Consider the following 16912-nt stretch of genomic DNA (forward strand, 5'->3'; position numbering starts at 1 on the left):
AAACTTTATAAAATGGATGCTAAATTTGTGGCAAGTTGTTGCTGCAAGGTCAATGAAGGTCATAAAAAGAAGGCATTTTTGACGTTTTTTAGTATTTTTGAAGTTCAAAAAAACAGTTTGCTCCTTTCAGTTAACATGTCTAAAGTACTGTAGCTTGAAAGGCCAAAGAAATGCATAATTAACTGAAGCAAGTTTAATATGCTTTTAGTTGGAGCCTCATTTGGAGTATTCTGTTCAGTTTTGGTCTCCTTATCTTAAGAAAGATATTAATGTATTGGAAAGGGTCCAAAGGCGGGCTACAAGGCTAATAAATGGACTTTCTCATTTAGACTACAATTCCAGGCTTAGAATGGTAAAAATGTACAGTCTTGAATAAAGAAGAGACCAAGGGGACATGATTCAGTTGTTTAAATTTATTAAAATGAAAGATGTTACTGGGCTAAAGTTTAGCACTGAAAACAGGACAAGGGGTCATTGTTTTAAGCTATTTAAATCTCAGGCTAACATGGATATTAGAAAAAATTATTATTTTAGCAGGGTAGTGGAACCTTGGAACAGCTTACCGGAAGAGGTGGTAATGAGCAAGGGAGTAGATAGTTTTAAGAGGGCCATTGATCTTCACTGGGGATGGTAAATTGACTAGGACCAGCCTAGCTGGGCCCAGAGCCTGTTGCTGGTCGTCACTTTTGTATTTGTTACATTAGGCCGAAATAGGGGCTATGTCATATTTTACTGATATTCAAACTGTTGTAACTCCTTGCACAAACATCATATTGAAATAATTTTTTTGCCCTTGTTATGCTCTATTATTGGTCTTGCCAAAACAGTCAATTCCATTGAGCCGAAATGCTTTTTAACATTTTTTTTTAAATAATAACTTAGCCTGTTTCTGTTGTCATGGCTTTTTACTTCTTCATCCTATTTGCTTGATTTACTGGTATTTTAATAATATATAGTTAACAATATAAATTGATATTTTAATGTTATTTTTGAAATTTAATTTAACATAAGACATTATTAACATTTTAAAATTTTGTATGTTTACATGCAAAGTGATTTAGTGGGCATTTTCAATGTTATTATATTGAAAACTCTTTTTTTGAAAATCAAACATATAGTTCCACCTAAGACTCCTGAATGTTTTAGCACGGCACTTTAAACGGATCAGTATCAGACAACTACTGTAAAAAAGGGGGGGGGGGATTTTTTTTTTTTTTGAAAACTTGATTCTCAAGGCAAACTAATCGGCAGAAAAAACAATAAATGATGCATATAATGAATACCTTTGTTAACAATAAATAAATGTAGTTTTCAGCAAACATTATTATATTATGTAGTATAAAAGTCTACAGAGTTAGAACAAAATGAATAGTTTAGAAAGTGAGTAAACCTGAAATGAAATCATAAAGGATCATTTCCTAAGCTTATGTTATGATATTCACACCCCATCTTTTGATGACAAATTTTCTTTTTCAGTTTTTTTTTCCCTTCTAACTAACTATGGATATGATTGCATCATACATTTTACAACTTCCTCTTTAAATTATTTTTTGATTCAACAAAAAACTAATAAGTATTAAATATAGTTTGATTTTTAAAAGAATGTCATATTTAATAATTTTTTTTACAAACTAATAGTTGAAGTAATGTTATTTTAATTTTTTTTTATTTTGAATAAATACACATGTATACAAAACATTGCAACATTTTTCATGCATCAATACTTTTCTCTTTTAGCGCAGTGGGATAACCTTAAAATTTTCATAAAGAATAGAAGTCTTGGATTAAATGGCTACGAATAGTTTTAAAATGAATTCAAACTAAATGTGCTCCTAAATTATATATACAGTCAAACCTTGATATCTCAAACCTCTTTATCTCGAAACCCTTGATGTCTCGAAAAAAAAAATTCCCCTGCATTTTCCGTAGCAACTCCTATGTATTTTCCTGTTATCTCGAAATTTATTTTTCGAAACCCTTGATATGTTGAAATTTTTGCACAGAAGCAAGTTTCAATTGTCGTTTCTCTTTGGCAAACTTTGCTATAAAACCAGTTCCAGGGACAATTGCTGGAAGTTTTTCATCCTTTTTCTGGGAAATTTCGAGAATAGGGGATTGGGGAAAGATAATAGGGGAGTGTGGGTATGAAGAGGGAGCTGTAGTAGCCTCCAAGTTTAGAATCTTTGCATTTCTTTTGAACCTGTTGTCCACTTTGAGGACTGGGCGGTTGATTTTTCGTCAGTTTTCAAGCGAAAACGGAAAATGCGTTCCTCATTTTCATCATTCTGCTTTTTTAACAATTACAAAATGGCTTCCAAAAAGTTTTTTAATGTGTCTGCTATTGGTTGAAGATAAAATTAGAATTTTTTAATTTTTAGATGAAAAAACAAAGTCGAAATTGTTCATTTCAAAATTTCATCTTGTACAGCATTGACAATTATAAAATTTCAAATCCTGTAAACTATTAAAGACTTAACTTATTAATCGTAATTCAAAGTGATCCTATAGTACATATTAAATGTATATCTATGTGTCTGTAATTGTGAGAGTTACTAGTGTAATTTTTTCAAAACCTTGATAACTCGGAAACTTGATATCTTGAATTTTTTCCCCGTCCCGAGAGATTTGAGATATCGAGTTTTTACTGTGTATATATATATATATATATATATATATATATATATATATATATATATATATATTTAATTTATTCCTCTATAATGAATATATTTAAAAATGTAACTGTTTTATATTTGTGCTGTTAATAAATTATCAGAAAATGTAAAACTATTTTATGAAAATTTTAATTGTATTTGTAACTTTGCAGACATTATTCTAAATTCTTTACAACTGTGTGTGAAAGGATATCAAGATCACCAAAATGGCCATAAAAGTTATCATTTAGAAACAAAAAGAGCTGTAGTTGGAAGTGATCGTTTGATAATTAAGGAGGTTAGTAATGTTTATTTTTTGTAAATTTGTAAATGTTTCAGAAACATAATTATATAATGTTCATAAACTAAACTATCAAAGTATACATAATAAAACTACCCATCAAAATGTACCTATTTTAAAATCTTGAACTGCGTTATACACCAATTAAAATTTTTGATTGCATTACATTCCAAGTGTCAAAAAATTGTATAACTGGATGTACTAGGGGAACTTTCGAAAGTGAAAACCTAGAATCAAATAAATCACCATTAGTTTACCTATCGGCATTCATTTCAATAACCAAAGCAGCCTCGAAATTGTGCACAAGAGTACTGTTGTATGATTCAGCTTGGCATTTAAAATAATGATGCTCTGTCTTTAAAATTCCTTCTGTTAATTGTAGCCTATCCACAGCAGCAATGAATATCAGGATGTAATAATCCATCGACTTACTGGTGTTTGCAGTACATCATTTAATTTTCTTTACCTTTGAATAAATTCACTGGCCTTTATGCTGACTGGTATTGGGATGAGACATATCTAGCGACAGGTTCATCATATCTAATTTATCATGCAGTTATTCAGAAAGCATAAGATCATGCTGAAAAAAAGTGTTGAAACTGTCACCATTCATGTTTTTTTGAATGGGAGAATGAGCTACAAACTGGAAGTACGATAAGATTATGTGTGTTTCACCAATAAAATGTTTCAATAATGGCAAGGAACAACTAAAAAGTAGTGAAGAGTTCCTTTTCCAGACTTGACAACTTTTACAGATCATCCGTAAAATTTACGGATGTTATTTAAACTTTATGGGCTTATGGATACATCCCCAATTTTTTACAGTTTTTAGCTATGATTTGCTTTGAAACCATGTTTTCAATCAAATCATAACTGTTTGTTCAACAGAATCCTTGAAAAAGAAAATATATTTCAGATTCGCTTGAAAAGTAACCAAATAAAGGTTCTGTTCCCCCAAGCTACTTCCTAAACACAGCTGGCCATTTTGCCCTGTCTTTTCTTCGGAGCATTTATGCGGCTACGATATTGCCAGATTTTGCCAAAATCGCCCAATAGCTATTTTTCTTTCCCTAGCTGGCGGCATAAGGAAGCTGTTTTGTTTCAATCTGCTTGCTCTCTGGAAAAATCTGGCAACTCTAGCCACTTCTACCTATATTTCTGTAAGCTCATTGGTCGACTTCAGGGCTGTTTTCATTCCACTGGTAAAAAACGAGGCAGTTTGGAACGAGTTCTGAGACACGACTTCTGAGACACTTGTTTTGGATTGCAATGTACAAATGGAGTGGGTAAAAAGGGACGAAAAATTATTTTCAAATGGACAAGGAATCATATACTGCTGAATTTCCATGTAGAAAAAGTCTAATAAGAAAGGGGGAAAATATGTACATTGCGAGATTTGTCTGAGTGACTTTATGATTTCTCACAGTAGTTGAAACGATATAGATCGCCATGTGACTGGAAGGATCCATTTGAAAAATGTAAAAATGGTGGAGAAGAGAGTTTAATGAATTCAAAAAATATATATATGTATATTTAATTCAGCTGCATTTATGTACATGCTGAAGTTGCTGATTGTGAAAATGTTTTTTAAATAATAATGCATCTTTTTATCTTGTAAATTGCAAATAGTAGTATACCCTGTAAATAGTTTTTTGTAATTTGAAGTATCATGTAACACCAGTATTTGTATTTTAAAAGTTTGCTAAATATAGTAAATTGATGTGTGATTCCAATATTTGCTGCATTATTGATTGGACGAGCTTTTAACAAAATTTTACTCCAGACTTACTTTGACTTTTGAGAGGTTGAAAAAGTAAATATCTTTCAAGGAAGTGAAACTGTTTAAGTTATTATTATATACTTCTAAAAGATTGCTATTGGCAAAATTATATTAATATTCATTTTTATATTTAACTAGCTGTACCCGACGTGCGTTGCTACGCCAACAAAAAAAAACATCATTATACTGATTTTCATGACAATCGGTTGAACGGGGCAGAAGTTGCTACTCTGCAGTGCCACCTGGTGGCGAGTGGCTTCAATGAGCATATTATGCACCTTCTCTGTGGAAAAATACATATATATAGCAATTTTCATAATAATCGGTCCAGGTATCAAGTGAAGCCGTGACTATACTCAAATTTTGTACTCACGCAGTTTGAAAGATCAGTCAATCGCTAAAAATATCAAATAGAAAAAGTTTTAAATCCCCCTGTTGCATGAAAAGCCATAAAACAATAAAGAAAGAATTTATTTGTTCAAACTCAAGAAAAATGGCAACAGCTAACTTCTTATCAATGAGATCTTTCACGCGAATTAATTTCTGCAGCCGATAATTTTATTCGTATTTATCCAATGGATTGTGACTTAAATTGGAATAAAAAAGGAACTATCAATCGGATTTTTTTCGAACTGATCTATAAACATTCCCAGTACCAAAAATAACAAACGGTGAAAGTTTCAGCCAAATCTGCTGGGTAGTTTTTGAGTTCATATATGACATACAGACAAACATTCATTTTTATATATGTAGATTGGATTTTTGTATATTTTCTATGAACTAAAATTGAGTTTAAGTTTAAATTGCACTAATTAGCTTTATTTTAAATTTGCAATTACATAATAAATTTTATCATATTCAAAAATTAATATTGCACATGCATAACCTATACATCGATTAATTTGCCTCAGTTTTATTAAATACAAATACAAATACAAATGTGACGACCAGCAACAGGCACTGGGCCCAGCTAGGCTGGTCCTAGTCAATTAATTAGTCCCCAATGAAGATCAATGGCCCTCTTAAAGCTATCCACTCCCTTGCTCATTACCACCTCTTCCGGTAAGCTATTCCAAGTGCCCACGACCCTGCTAAAGTAGTAGTTTTTCCTGATTTCCAAGTTAGCCTGAGATTTAAATAGCTTAAAACAATGACCCCTTGTCCTGCTTTCCCCGCAAAAATTTAATCCATTTACATCTTTCATTTTGATAAATTTAAATAACTGAATCATGTCCCCTCTGACTCTCCTTTGCTCCAGGCTATACATGTTAAGCCTATTAAGTCTGGTATCATAATCTAAATCTGAGAGTCCCCTTACTAATTTAGTTACCCTTCTTTGAACCCTTTCCAATACAAAAATATCTTTCTTCAGATAAGGCGACCAAAACTGAACAGCATACTCCAAATGAGGTCTTACTAAACTCCTATATAAAGGCAGAAGAACTTTCTTAGATTTGTTTGAAATAGATCTATTGATGAACCCAAGCATTTTGTTGGCATTGTTACTAGCAATACTGCACTGTTGACTAAACTTGAAGTCCTGATTTATAAAGACACCCAGATCCATAACATTTTCTGCCTGATTTATGACTGAACCCTGTAAACGATATCTCATACGCTTATTTCCATGACCTAAGTGTAGCACTTGACATTTCCCTACATTAACTGCCATACCCCATTTATCTGCCCACTTAGTAATATGATCTAAATCCTCTTGCAGCTGTTTTACTTGTTCTTCATTTTCGACAATCCCCATAACTTTTACATCGTCAGCAAAACAATTCATGCATCCAGAAATATTATCATTGATGTCATTCATAAATATAATAAACAAAAGAGGCCCTAAAACTGATCCCTGAGGAACCCCACTTAAAACATCACTCCAATTAGAATGATTTCCTCTCACAACTACTCTTTGCTTCCTACCAGTAAGCCAATTTCTAACCCAAAGTAAAGTTTTTCCTCCTATTCCAATGTCAGCTAACTTGCTGAGAAGAGCAACATGCGGTACCTTGTCAAAAGCTTTTTGAAAATCAATATAAACAACATCCACACATTTTTTGTTATCTAAAGCTGAGGTAACCTTGTCGTAGAAATGCAATAAATTAGTAGTACAGGATTTACCTTTCCTGAAACCATACTGCAAACTAGTCAACAGACTATTAGTCTCTAAGAACATCATGATCTTAATTTTGATCAAAGTTTCGAAAATCTTACAAATCACCGAAGTCAAACTTACAGGTCTATAATTCCCAGCAATACCTTTAGACCCCTTCTTGAAGAGTGGCATTATGTTAGCCAGCTTCCAGTCCTCTGGCACCGTCCCCGAGTTATAAGAAGCATTGAAAATATTCAAAATAACATCCACTAATTCCTCTGCACATTCAACTAAAATTTTTGGATAAATATTATCTGGTCCCGGAGCTTTAGTTGCTTTAATCTTTTTCAAATGAAATAAAACCTCCTCCCTGGAAAATACAAAATCCTCAAGCTGTATAATAGCTTGTGTCTTGTTAGTGTCAACTGTTGAGATACAGTTATCGTTAAACACACTGGAAAAAAAGTTATTTAGAACATTTGCAATATCCCTATCGTTTTGGATTAAATTTCCATGCTCATCAACCAAAGGCCCAATTTGACTGTTTCGAGCTTTCCCAGAATTAGCGTAAGCAAAAAACCTCTTAGGGTTCCCATCAATGTCATCTGCCAGCCTTTGCTCCAATTCCCTTTTCTGAATCCGTACCAAATACTTAAAATTTCGCCTTGCCTTACCATACTGGAGCCTTTCCGCACTCTGACCAGTTACTTTAAACTTACGAAAAGTGGCTTGCTTATAATTAAGAGCTTCTTTAGTCTCCCTGGAGAACCACATGGGCCAAATTTTGGTACTAACACCTTTTCTCCTAAATGGAACATAGTCCCCAACGGTTTTAGCAAGTTTATCCTTAAATTCCGTCCACTGCTGATCTACGTCGCTATTTTCCAACCCTGACGAAAAAACCTCTTTCAACCTCTGCCTAAGTGCAACAAAATCGGTGTTTCTGAAATTGGGCACAAACCTAAAATTATCATCTTTGCACACTTCAAATTTAACCCGGAACCTAATGCTGTTATGATCACTATCTCCAATATGCTCCCCTACACTCAACCCCTGAACAAAACTACCTATGTCACAAAAAACTAGATCCAAAATGGCCTCCTCTCGAGTTCCCTGAGTTACAACTTGATCTAAGAAACAGTCACCAATTACTTTTAAAAATTCCTCTTCTTTGCCATTACCAGGATAAAAATTATTCCAATCAATACCCGGAAAATTGAAATCCCCCATTATGATAACGGATCCCTTACTGGACATGTCACTAATAATACGGTACATCTGTTCATCTTGTCCCTGGTTTGAATTAGGTGGCCTATAAATGTTTCCAAAGCGTAGCTTTATGCCCTTACTGCTCATCAACTCCAGCCAAACCATATCAATATCAGTAGGCTTATCATTTATGACCAATTCATTGCAAATAAAATTGTCTCTAACATAAAATAAAACCCCACCACCTCTTTTACCTACTCTATCCTGTCTGAATAAATTATACCCAGCAATATGTAATAACTCTGCATCAGATTCGGTAGCCCATGTCTCTGTAATTCCGATAACATCCAACTTCTCATCCATAACTATGCTTTTCAATTCATCCATCTTGTTCCTAATACTGCGAGCATTGGTATAGAAAACTTTAAGCATGCCTAAGTTGCTTTTATTTAACACCCTGAAATTTCCTAAATTACAATTGTTAACATTACTACTCTTGTTTGTCACTTTATTTCCATTTCTAGCAATACCCAAAAACATATCATTCTCTCGATACCTGGTGCTTGAACCATGCCCCCCATTCCAACTTAGTTTTTTGACTCCAAAGCCCTTAAAATTAATCCACTAACCATTTTGACCCCTGTAGAGCTCAGATGCAGGCCATCCCTAGCAATCCAATCCCGTTTACAATGACTCCATACATCAATGAACCTGATACTGCGCTTTTCGCAAATTGACTTCAGTAGCAAGTTCATACACCTCGCACGTTGATTTAGCCAGCTCCTATGCACTCCATACCTGGGAAGCAAACCAACCACTTGGACATTTGTCGAAAAGCTGGTTGCTTTATCCAACAGGGATTCCCATTCCCTAGAAAACTCCTCATTTTTACTGTGGCCTACATCATTTGTTCCCACCCACAAAGTAACCATGTCCTCCTTATTCAATACTCCCTTCTTTTCAGCAACCATATTAACGTCTTTTACCCGAGCCCCTGGTAAACAACACCTAGCCACCTTACGCTTTACTCTCCCAACTGTGTTACCCACCTCCCTTACCATAGAGTCCCCCAAAATTACACCCTTAGTTTCCCAATCTAACTCCTCATTTGAAACTTCCCCCTGAATCTCTGGAACATTTATACCCTCTACAACTGGCTTACACCCTAATGCTAACTGGGCTTCCAAAACTAGCATCTTAAGTCTTAAGTCTGAGAGTTAATGCTTCGCAAAAAGTTTTACTGATGCCAGTTTTGAAAAGTTGGCAATTCTGCTGTTCCATTTCTCACTGAAAATTTCTGCTCGTGTTTTTCCAAGGAGAATGGCAAACTGCAAAGTAAGGAATATACTTTCTTCCTAGTAGCCTTCATTATTGAGAGATGTGAAAACAACATGACTAAATAATGGTAAAGTAAAAAATTAGATTGTTAGTCATCAGCAAAAAATTAGGAATCTTAAATGTAAAATCTCTCTCAAGATAAAAATGGTATTATTAGTTACCCCCCCCCCCCCCGCCCCCCTTAAATTGGTATTTAAAAAAATGTACTGTTTTTCTTTAAATACTATAAATAGCTATGGTAATGTTGATGAGGGAAAATGCATATTAATTAAACAAAGACCATAATTAAGCCAGACATGTAATGTGAGATGTCAAAGCTCATTTTTTTTATAAAATTAGTTTTATGTCGGGGAATGTGGGGTAAAGGGAAATAGCTGAGAAAAATTAAAAGGTGAAATATTTACTCTGTTTGCAGCACCTAGCTTCATTTTAGCTATTCTGTTAAACATGTTGTTGATTTCAGTCAAAAAAGTTACCTCTGACAATCAAGGCACATGATAATGCAAGCCATTTTCAAAACTTGATACTTGGGTTCACACTAAGGGAAACTGTAAGGTGGGATTCCCACTCAGACAAAAATTTTAAGTGGGATTTTTAAATTAAAGTGGTGGGAGTAGTTTCTTCCTTTTTCAAAAACTAAACGAGCTCAGTTGGAGGTTTCAACTCCTTCCCCTACACCAACTGCTGCAACTTAACAAGTAAGGACAAGCCAACCACTCAAGTGTGCTCAACCAGTGATTATGTTTAAGATGGCTGTTAAGAGGGAAACTTTCCCTTCGGGAAGTTATCTTACAATGACATTGAATGTATTCAACTGGTTATCTAGAGAACAACAAACCTGATTCTCTCTGGGGATCACATGCCTAAAATGCAAAAGGCTTCTTAACAAAAATTGCACTAAGAAGGCTTTTGGAATTATTACTGGTCTTTGCACTTTAAAGCGGCACCTTGCTATAATGGGTGTCAGTAATTATACAATTTTTTGTAGCGGTTACGTCTTTAAATGAAGAAACTATTACTCCAGACCCTGTGTGATTGTGAAGTGTTCTTCCAAGGTTTGAACACCTTGGTCATCATTTGCTTGAACTGTGGGAGAATCATGATATTCCAAATAGGTGTTTGCAGACTTTTGCTTCAGCTCCTGGGTCAGATTTAAGACTTCTGTTTTGGGACTAGTACAATAGACCTCTGGTCTTTACTTGGTTCAGTTGAGCTCCCCTTTCTTTCATTTCACGTATTCACGGATTAACTGTGCAAGGTGAGGACATGCTTTGGCTTTATGGAGAACCACTCCTCTCTTCTGAGTATGAACTATATCAACACTAAATTGAACTTTTTCTGCAATCATTTCCTCTGTGACCTGGCAGTTTGCATGAATAATGTCATCAATACAAGTTTGAAATGAAGGAGTTGAAATTTCATTAGGCCAGTCGGGACGGTGTTAGTCAGACATTCTTGCCGACTTTTGAATTGTACTACCCACTTGTAAAAATTTCTAACGTTCGTTCAACATGCACCTTATACTTGTCATTCTAGAGCAGGGCTTCCCAAAGTGTGGACCTCTCGGGGGTCCGCCAACTATTAGTAAGGGGGCCACCAAAAACTTCGGAGGGGAAAAAATTCAAAAACATTAAGTGGTTATTTAATTAATATTTTTGCATTTAAAAACCAGTGTTTTCATCTTCAAAGTACGGAGTTGCACTTTGAGCACTACTTCCCAACTTCTCGGGATACTGTGCTGTACAATTACGCAGCTACCACACTGCAAATTCTTAGTACACATTGGAAACACGGTTGGAATACTATAATTCAGAAAAAGTGTTTCAGTTGCTTAAATGTTCACTAAAATGTGTTCCATTAAAAAGAAAATGTTCTGAAATGTGCTCCAAATTGATTTCAATTCAGAGTTTCTTGCTCAGGATATTTGTTAAATTTAAGCTCGGGAACATATTTGAGAACAGATTGGGGCACATATAGGAATAGGTTGTTAACACATTTGGGCACACATGTAAAGCCATTGCTTTCTTTCGTACAAATATAATTTCAACAGCTTCAACTACCAATCAGTAGAATCTGTTTATATGATACTACAACAATTTTGTTGCAATGAATTGCTGCCAATAATATGGGCAAAAAGATAGCCTCTGGTTGAAACCTATCCATTGCCTAAAAAATGCTTGTATAGTCAAAGAAGTGTTCTATGAGTGCTGTAAAAAGAGATTTGAAGTGTTCTAAAGGAAGAAAGGTGTGTATGATTTCAAAAAAAAAAAAGAAAAAGAAGGGGGGGGGTTCTCAAATGTGTGCCCAAAAACTTAAAAAGTGCGGTGAACCAAATAAGTGGTCTCAGAAGTGTTTTGAAAGCTGTTCCAAAAATTATGCTTCAAATTGTTCTGAAACAAGGGACAAGTGTCCATGTTCAAAAAATGTCTGAAGATTTGCAGTGTAAAACTAAATGGAGAAACTGTCTCTTTTCTGAAATCTGGTATTCTACTCCAGCAGTCACACAAAAGTCAAACCCAGTATATTAAAATTGTGCCAGCTGAAACTGTCACTCTTTCCATTAATTTAATTTTGAATTTTACTTGTTTTGTTACCGCCTGTCTAATCAATTTGATTTTTGTACTCCAGAATTTCCACGTAAGCATTGTAAACTGTACGTACCAAGTGCTTTTTTTAAATGGTTATGTTACTCTCTAATTTTGTTAGGGTTAATTCAATTAAGTTTAGTTAACTACCAACTATGTATCCAAACACTCTAATGACAGGGGTCCACACTGAATATTGGTCTTTGAAAGGGGTCCGCTGGCTATAAAGTTTGGGAATCCTGTTCTAGAGAAAAGGTAAACTAGTTTTTCACCTCCAGCAATCAATAAACAAATCACAGAACGTTTTTCAACCTATGGAATTTTCAAGAGGACCTAACATATTTAACTTAATTTTAAAGTTATTAACAGAGCAATTGATGAGATCACTTAGCGATTTAGAACTCATCCCAGGGAGGGCAACTGAAGATCCCAAATGTACGAAACTTGTACTACCAATGGTCTTTTCCCCACACCAATTTGTCTCTTTTACCACCCTCATATTAGAACTCAAATTTATTCATTTCGGAAAAATATAATTTATGTTAACTATTTCACTTCGCCCTACATTCTCTTACTTTGAAATGAAATGAAAGAGAGGGAGGTTCAACCAAACCAAGCACTGCAACCAGAGGTCTATTTTACTAGTCCCCAAACAGAAGTCTTAAAACAGAGCAGCAGCGGAAGTAAAATTCAGCAAACACCCAATAGGAATATTATGAATCTCCCATGGTTCAAGCAAACAATGACCAAGGTGTTCAAACCTATAGGCAGAAAACACTTCGTAATCACACAGGGTGTGAGCAATAGTTTCCTCGTTAAAGAGGTAACCTCCGCAAATTGGATCATTACTGATACCCATTATAGCACAGTGCTGCTTTAAGGTGTAAATACCAGTAAGAAGACCAAAAGCCTTCCCAATACTATTTTTGTTAAGAAGCCAGTAATTTTGGCATATGATCCCCAAAGAGAATCGAGTCTGTCCTTCTCAGGATGACAAGCTGAATATGTTCAATTTCATCGCAAGATAACCTCTCCAAACAGGATGGTTTCTTTCACAACAGCCACCTTAAACATACTTACTGCTTGAGCATAGATAGGACTATGGCTGACTTGTCCATACTCGTTAAGATACAGCAGTTTGTGCAGGGGAAGGAGTTGAAACCTCTGACTGAAGACGTTTGGTTTTCCTGCCTTCTCAGGAATGGTTGGCCCAGTGGCTTTCGCCTCCCATACCAGCCTCTTCCTATCCTGCTTGTGCCAGCGCCTGTTGAAATTTTGTGCACAAATGACTACTCTCGACTAAGGGTGGTTGGTTTCTCCTACCTTCTAGGGAAAGGCTGGCCCAGTGGTTTTCGCCTTCTGTACCAGCCTTCCCTTCTTCTGCCCGCGCCTGTTGCATTTTTGTGCAAAATTAAGTACTCCCTGCCCCCCTACTGCAGAGTCGGTGGGTTGCGGCCTCTCACCCTCATCTCCTCCAGCAGCAAAGTTGCTGGTTTTCTCATTCAAGCCAGCTTCCAACTCCATGGGAGCTGGAAACTGTGAGGTGGTGAAAAGTCAACACCCGCATACCCACCCTGTACGAGCCAAGGCTAAATACAACAAGGTTTCGCCCGGTTCCTCGAGGAGACCCTTTCAGACATCATGTAACCCAGATGCCATCCATTCATCCATCAGCACAGTGCCTCACACCTTAGATTGGGTGTCTATTTTAGTCGCCTCTTACAACACGCATGTACTACATTGGGACTATTCTGTTCCGGTCACCACACGGAGATTCCCCTACTTTACTATTCTAGTAACAACATGTTTGAAAATATAAGACATTACTTTTGGATTTAAATATGAACTCACTTACTCATCTTTTCTTTCCTTCTTTTTTTAGATTCATCCCCATGAAGAATACACTCATAATTGCGGATTTGTATTTTTTCACCCAGGTGTATATAAACTCGATATCCTTTTCTGCCACAAAGATATTGGAATTTGGCCTCAATCAGCATCAGATAGTGTATTTAATAGCATCGATAAAAACAGTACCTCGTTTTTTGCCATCGTGGAATACAGATTTTGGGGGCCAATTTCAAAAATGTGCCCCAGCTATTGATATTACTATTTTAGATGACTAAAAGTGTATTTATTATAAAAGGCAATATTTTTGAAACTTAATATAACTTTATATTATTTAAAATTCAACTTATTTCGTTATGCCTGAAGCCAAATTGAGTATGCATATGTTTTTGAATTTTGTAAAATTTTGAATGGTAGGAAATTAATATTTATAAAACTAAGTACAATTCTAATGTTTTTTTTTTCTTTTCTCCCCCCCCCCCCCCAATTCAGAATCAGTGTTTATTTTGACATTCCATGACCACAATTGTTAAGAGGAAAATCAATTTATTGTTTTGTATTCTGAAATGAGCCTATTTCTTTATATCTATCTTCTTTATATCCTGTTTTTGGCTACAATTACTTGGCTCATTTTGAATCATTTTAAAGCTAGAGACATTTTATTGTCCTTATCATTTTGTGGAAGCTCCTGGTGAGATTTATTACTATAATCTGATTCTTTATAATTATCCAATGCTTATATTGCATGGCTGTTTTGATCGCATCAAGTTCTTGAAATCAATGTTTTGTGTACATTATACTGAGTGAATAAAATCTGGCATTTAAGTGTTTCTGAAAAAACAATTTGTTGAATATGTGATTTAAACCATTATTATTTATAAGAGATATTTCAGTGTGTTATAAGTTACATGGAAAATGCCATGTTTTTTGAGCAAAATGTGTTAATTTACTTTTCTTTATGTAGTTTGAAATTGTATTACAGTTGAATTCTTGGTAAAATTTAAAGGAAACGAATTTTATTTTTTGTACTTTCCAAAGCTCAAATTATAGGTAGACGATAAAAAGTTGTCTGGGATTACATGTAGGAAAAATATGATTTTATTTTATTATATTTTTTACAAGATTACACAAATTCATAGGTTCATTTTGAGCAAGGTTTTCACAATTATCATCATTTTAATTATATGTAATATCAACCTACAAAAAGAAAAAAAAACTATTAATTAAAACACCAAATGTGTATAGTGTAAAATGTTGTGCATGAATTATGTGTGCTTAGATTTCCCACATTATGTTGTTTAGAATTGAAAAGTAATCATACTGATTTGTTAATTTTGAATCTCATATAAACAGTAAGTGATCAAGCCTCAAATTACTAAATGTTATTTATGAAAATGGTTTTATTTTTGTTTTTACTTCATTAGAAAAGTTTTTAAATATTGTTTTCACTTTGTTAAAAAAGTATATTTTCTTGTTATAATAGTTAATAGTTTGTTTTAATATTTTTAAAAGAATTATTTGACAGTCTGGTACTAAAAATAAGGCTTTTCTTGTGTATTGTCTCATTCATAAGCAGAAGTTTGTATCTTCTTCCAAGTGTTAGCCAGTTTGGGGGTAGGGGGTGCACACTTCCAAAAAAAAAATGTTTGAACGGCATTCTTGAAGAGAAAGAAACAAGGAAATGGAGCAGCGGTTAAACAGAAAACTGATATTTGGTCTATTATCAGGAGTTTGATTCAAGTTTTCTGTGTTTTCGTGTCTATGAGTAATAAGATGCATTAAAAAAGAAAGCCTAGTATTAGTTTTTATCTTACTGATACACATGAACATAAATTTCGAAGCTTTTTGACCTTAACCTCAATCCACTGCATGCTTTTTTTTTTTCTAACTATCAGCAATGAGAGATATTTGTTCATTTCACCACTTTTATGAATTTACAAATATGTGTAAATTTCATGGGAAATAGTTGTACTTTTAAATTATGCTTACAGCCATGAAACAGTGCAATTTCATTCAATTTTTTAAAAAAATTGATTTTTCTTTTTGGATACAGTAACAGTTAAAAAACATCTTATTTCAACAGAATATTTAAAATGTTCAATGTTTGTGTGTGATGCAGTTGAAGAATTATTAGATTTTAAAGTACAAGATTATGAAGAAAAATATTAACCACGTATAATTTCAAATATCATTGAAATTTTAGTCAAATTTGCTTTAAATTTCACATTTTATTTTGTATATTTAAAAAATATATTTTTTTTTTTTCCATGCAAGGATCATAGAATGTTTTGATCCTTAATAAAACTACCAAAGTTTTCAATGGCTGCAACATAGCAACTGTTGCTAGTCATTTCTCAAAGTAGCAAAACATTTTCACAGTAAGTTACAACCCCTATGCCAGGGCTAAGACAGAACTACGTGCAATATACCAGATGATTATCACATCCATAGATTGTAGTTTTGTTCTTAATTAGAATCCATCAATTTGTATTAGTGAATAACCGAGCTGGGGGAGGCATCTCATTGAAACTGAGAGTGCCAACAAACTATAAGATAAAATAAATTTATTTCACCAGCGAGTATCCACAGCATGGTTCACTTGGACTTGTGAATTTTAGGCAAAGCTTCGGTATTTAGCAGTAAGTTCCCCTCCCCCGCCCCATCTAAACCAGGGCTAACACAGAACTACATGCAAAATACCAGACAGGCCTGGTTATCACATCCAGAGACTGCAGTTTTGTTCTTATTAGTACTTATCAGTCTGGATTAGTGAACAACCAAGCTGGGGGAAAAGGCAGTTGTCATGTCATTGAAGCTGAGAGTGCCAACATAAACTAAATTTATCTTACGAGAAAGTGTCCACAGCATGGTGCAGTTTGACTCATGAATTGAAGGCAAAGCTTGAGCATTTAGCAGTATGTCACCCCCCCCCCCCCAAGCCAGGGATAAGGCAATACTACATGCAATATATCAGACAGCTCAGTTGTCACATTCAGAGACTGCAGTTTTGTTCTTATTAGAACTTATCAGCCTGGATTAATGAATAACCAAGCTGGGGGGAAGCAGATGCCATCTCTTTGAAGCTGAGAGTGCCTGCTA

At 34.7% G+C, this 16912-nt stretch overlaps 1 protein-coding gene across 1 annotated transcript in view; it reads left to right on the plus strand.

The window, feature by feature from the left end:
* The window catches only part of LOC129218936 (trafficking protein particle complex subunit 9-like), a 215376-nt gene extending 201307 nt beyond the window's left edge, over positions 1-14069 (plus strand). Inside the window, 2 exon segments of the mRNA XM_054853256.1 lie at positions 2828-2952; positions 13848-14069. Coding sequence (XP_054709231.1) covers positions 2828-2952; positions 13848-14069 — 347 coding nt within the window.
* Positions 14070-16912: the final 2843 nt, after the last annotated feature.

The sequence above is a fragment of the Uloborus diversus genome, chromosome 3 (genome assembly GCF_026930045.1).
Source record: "Uloborus diversus isolate 005 chromosome 3, Udiv.v.3.1, whole genome shotgun sequence".
Taxonomy (NCBI): Eukaryota; Metazoa; Arthropoda; class Arachnida; order Araneae; family Uloboridae; genus Uloborus; species Uloborus diversus.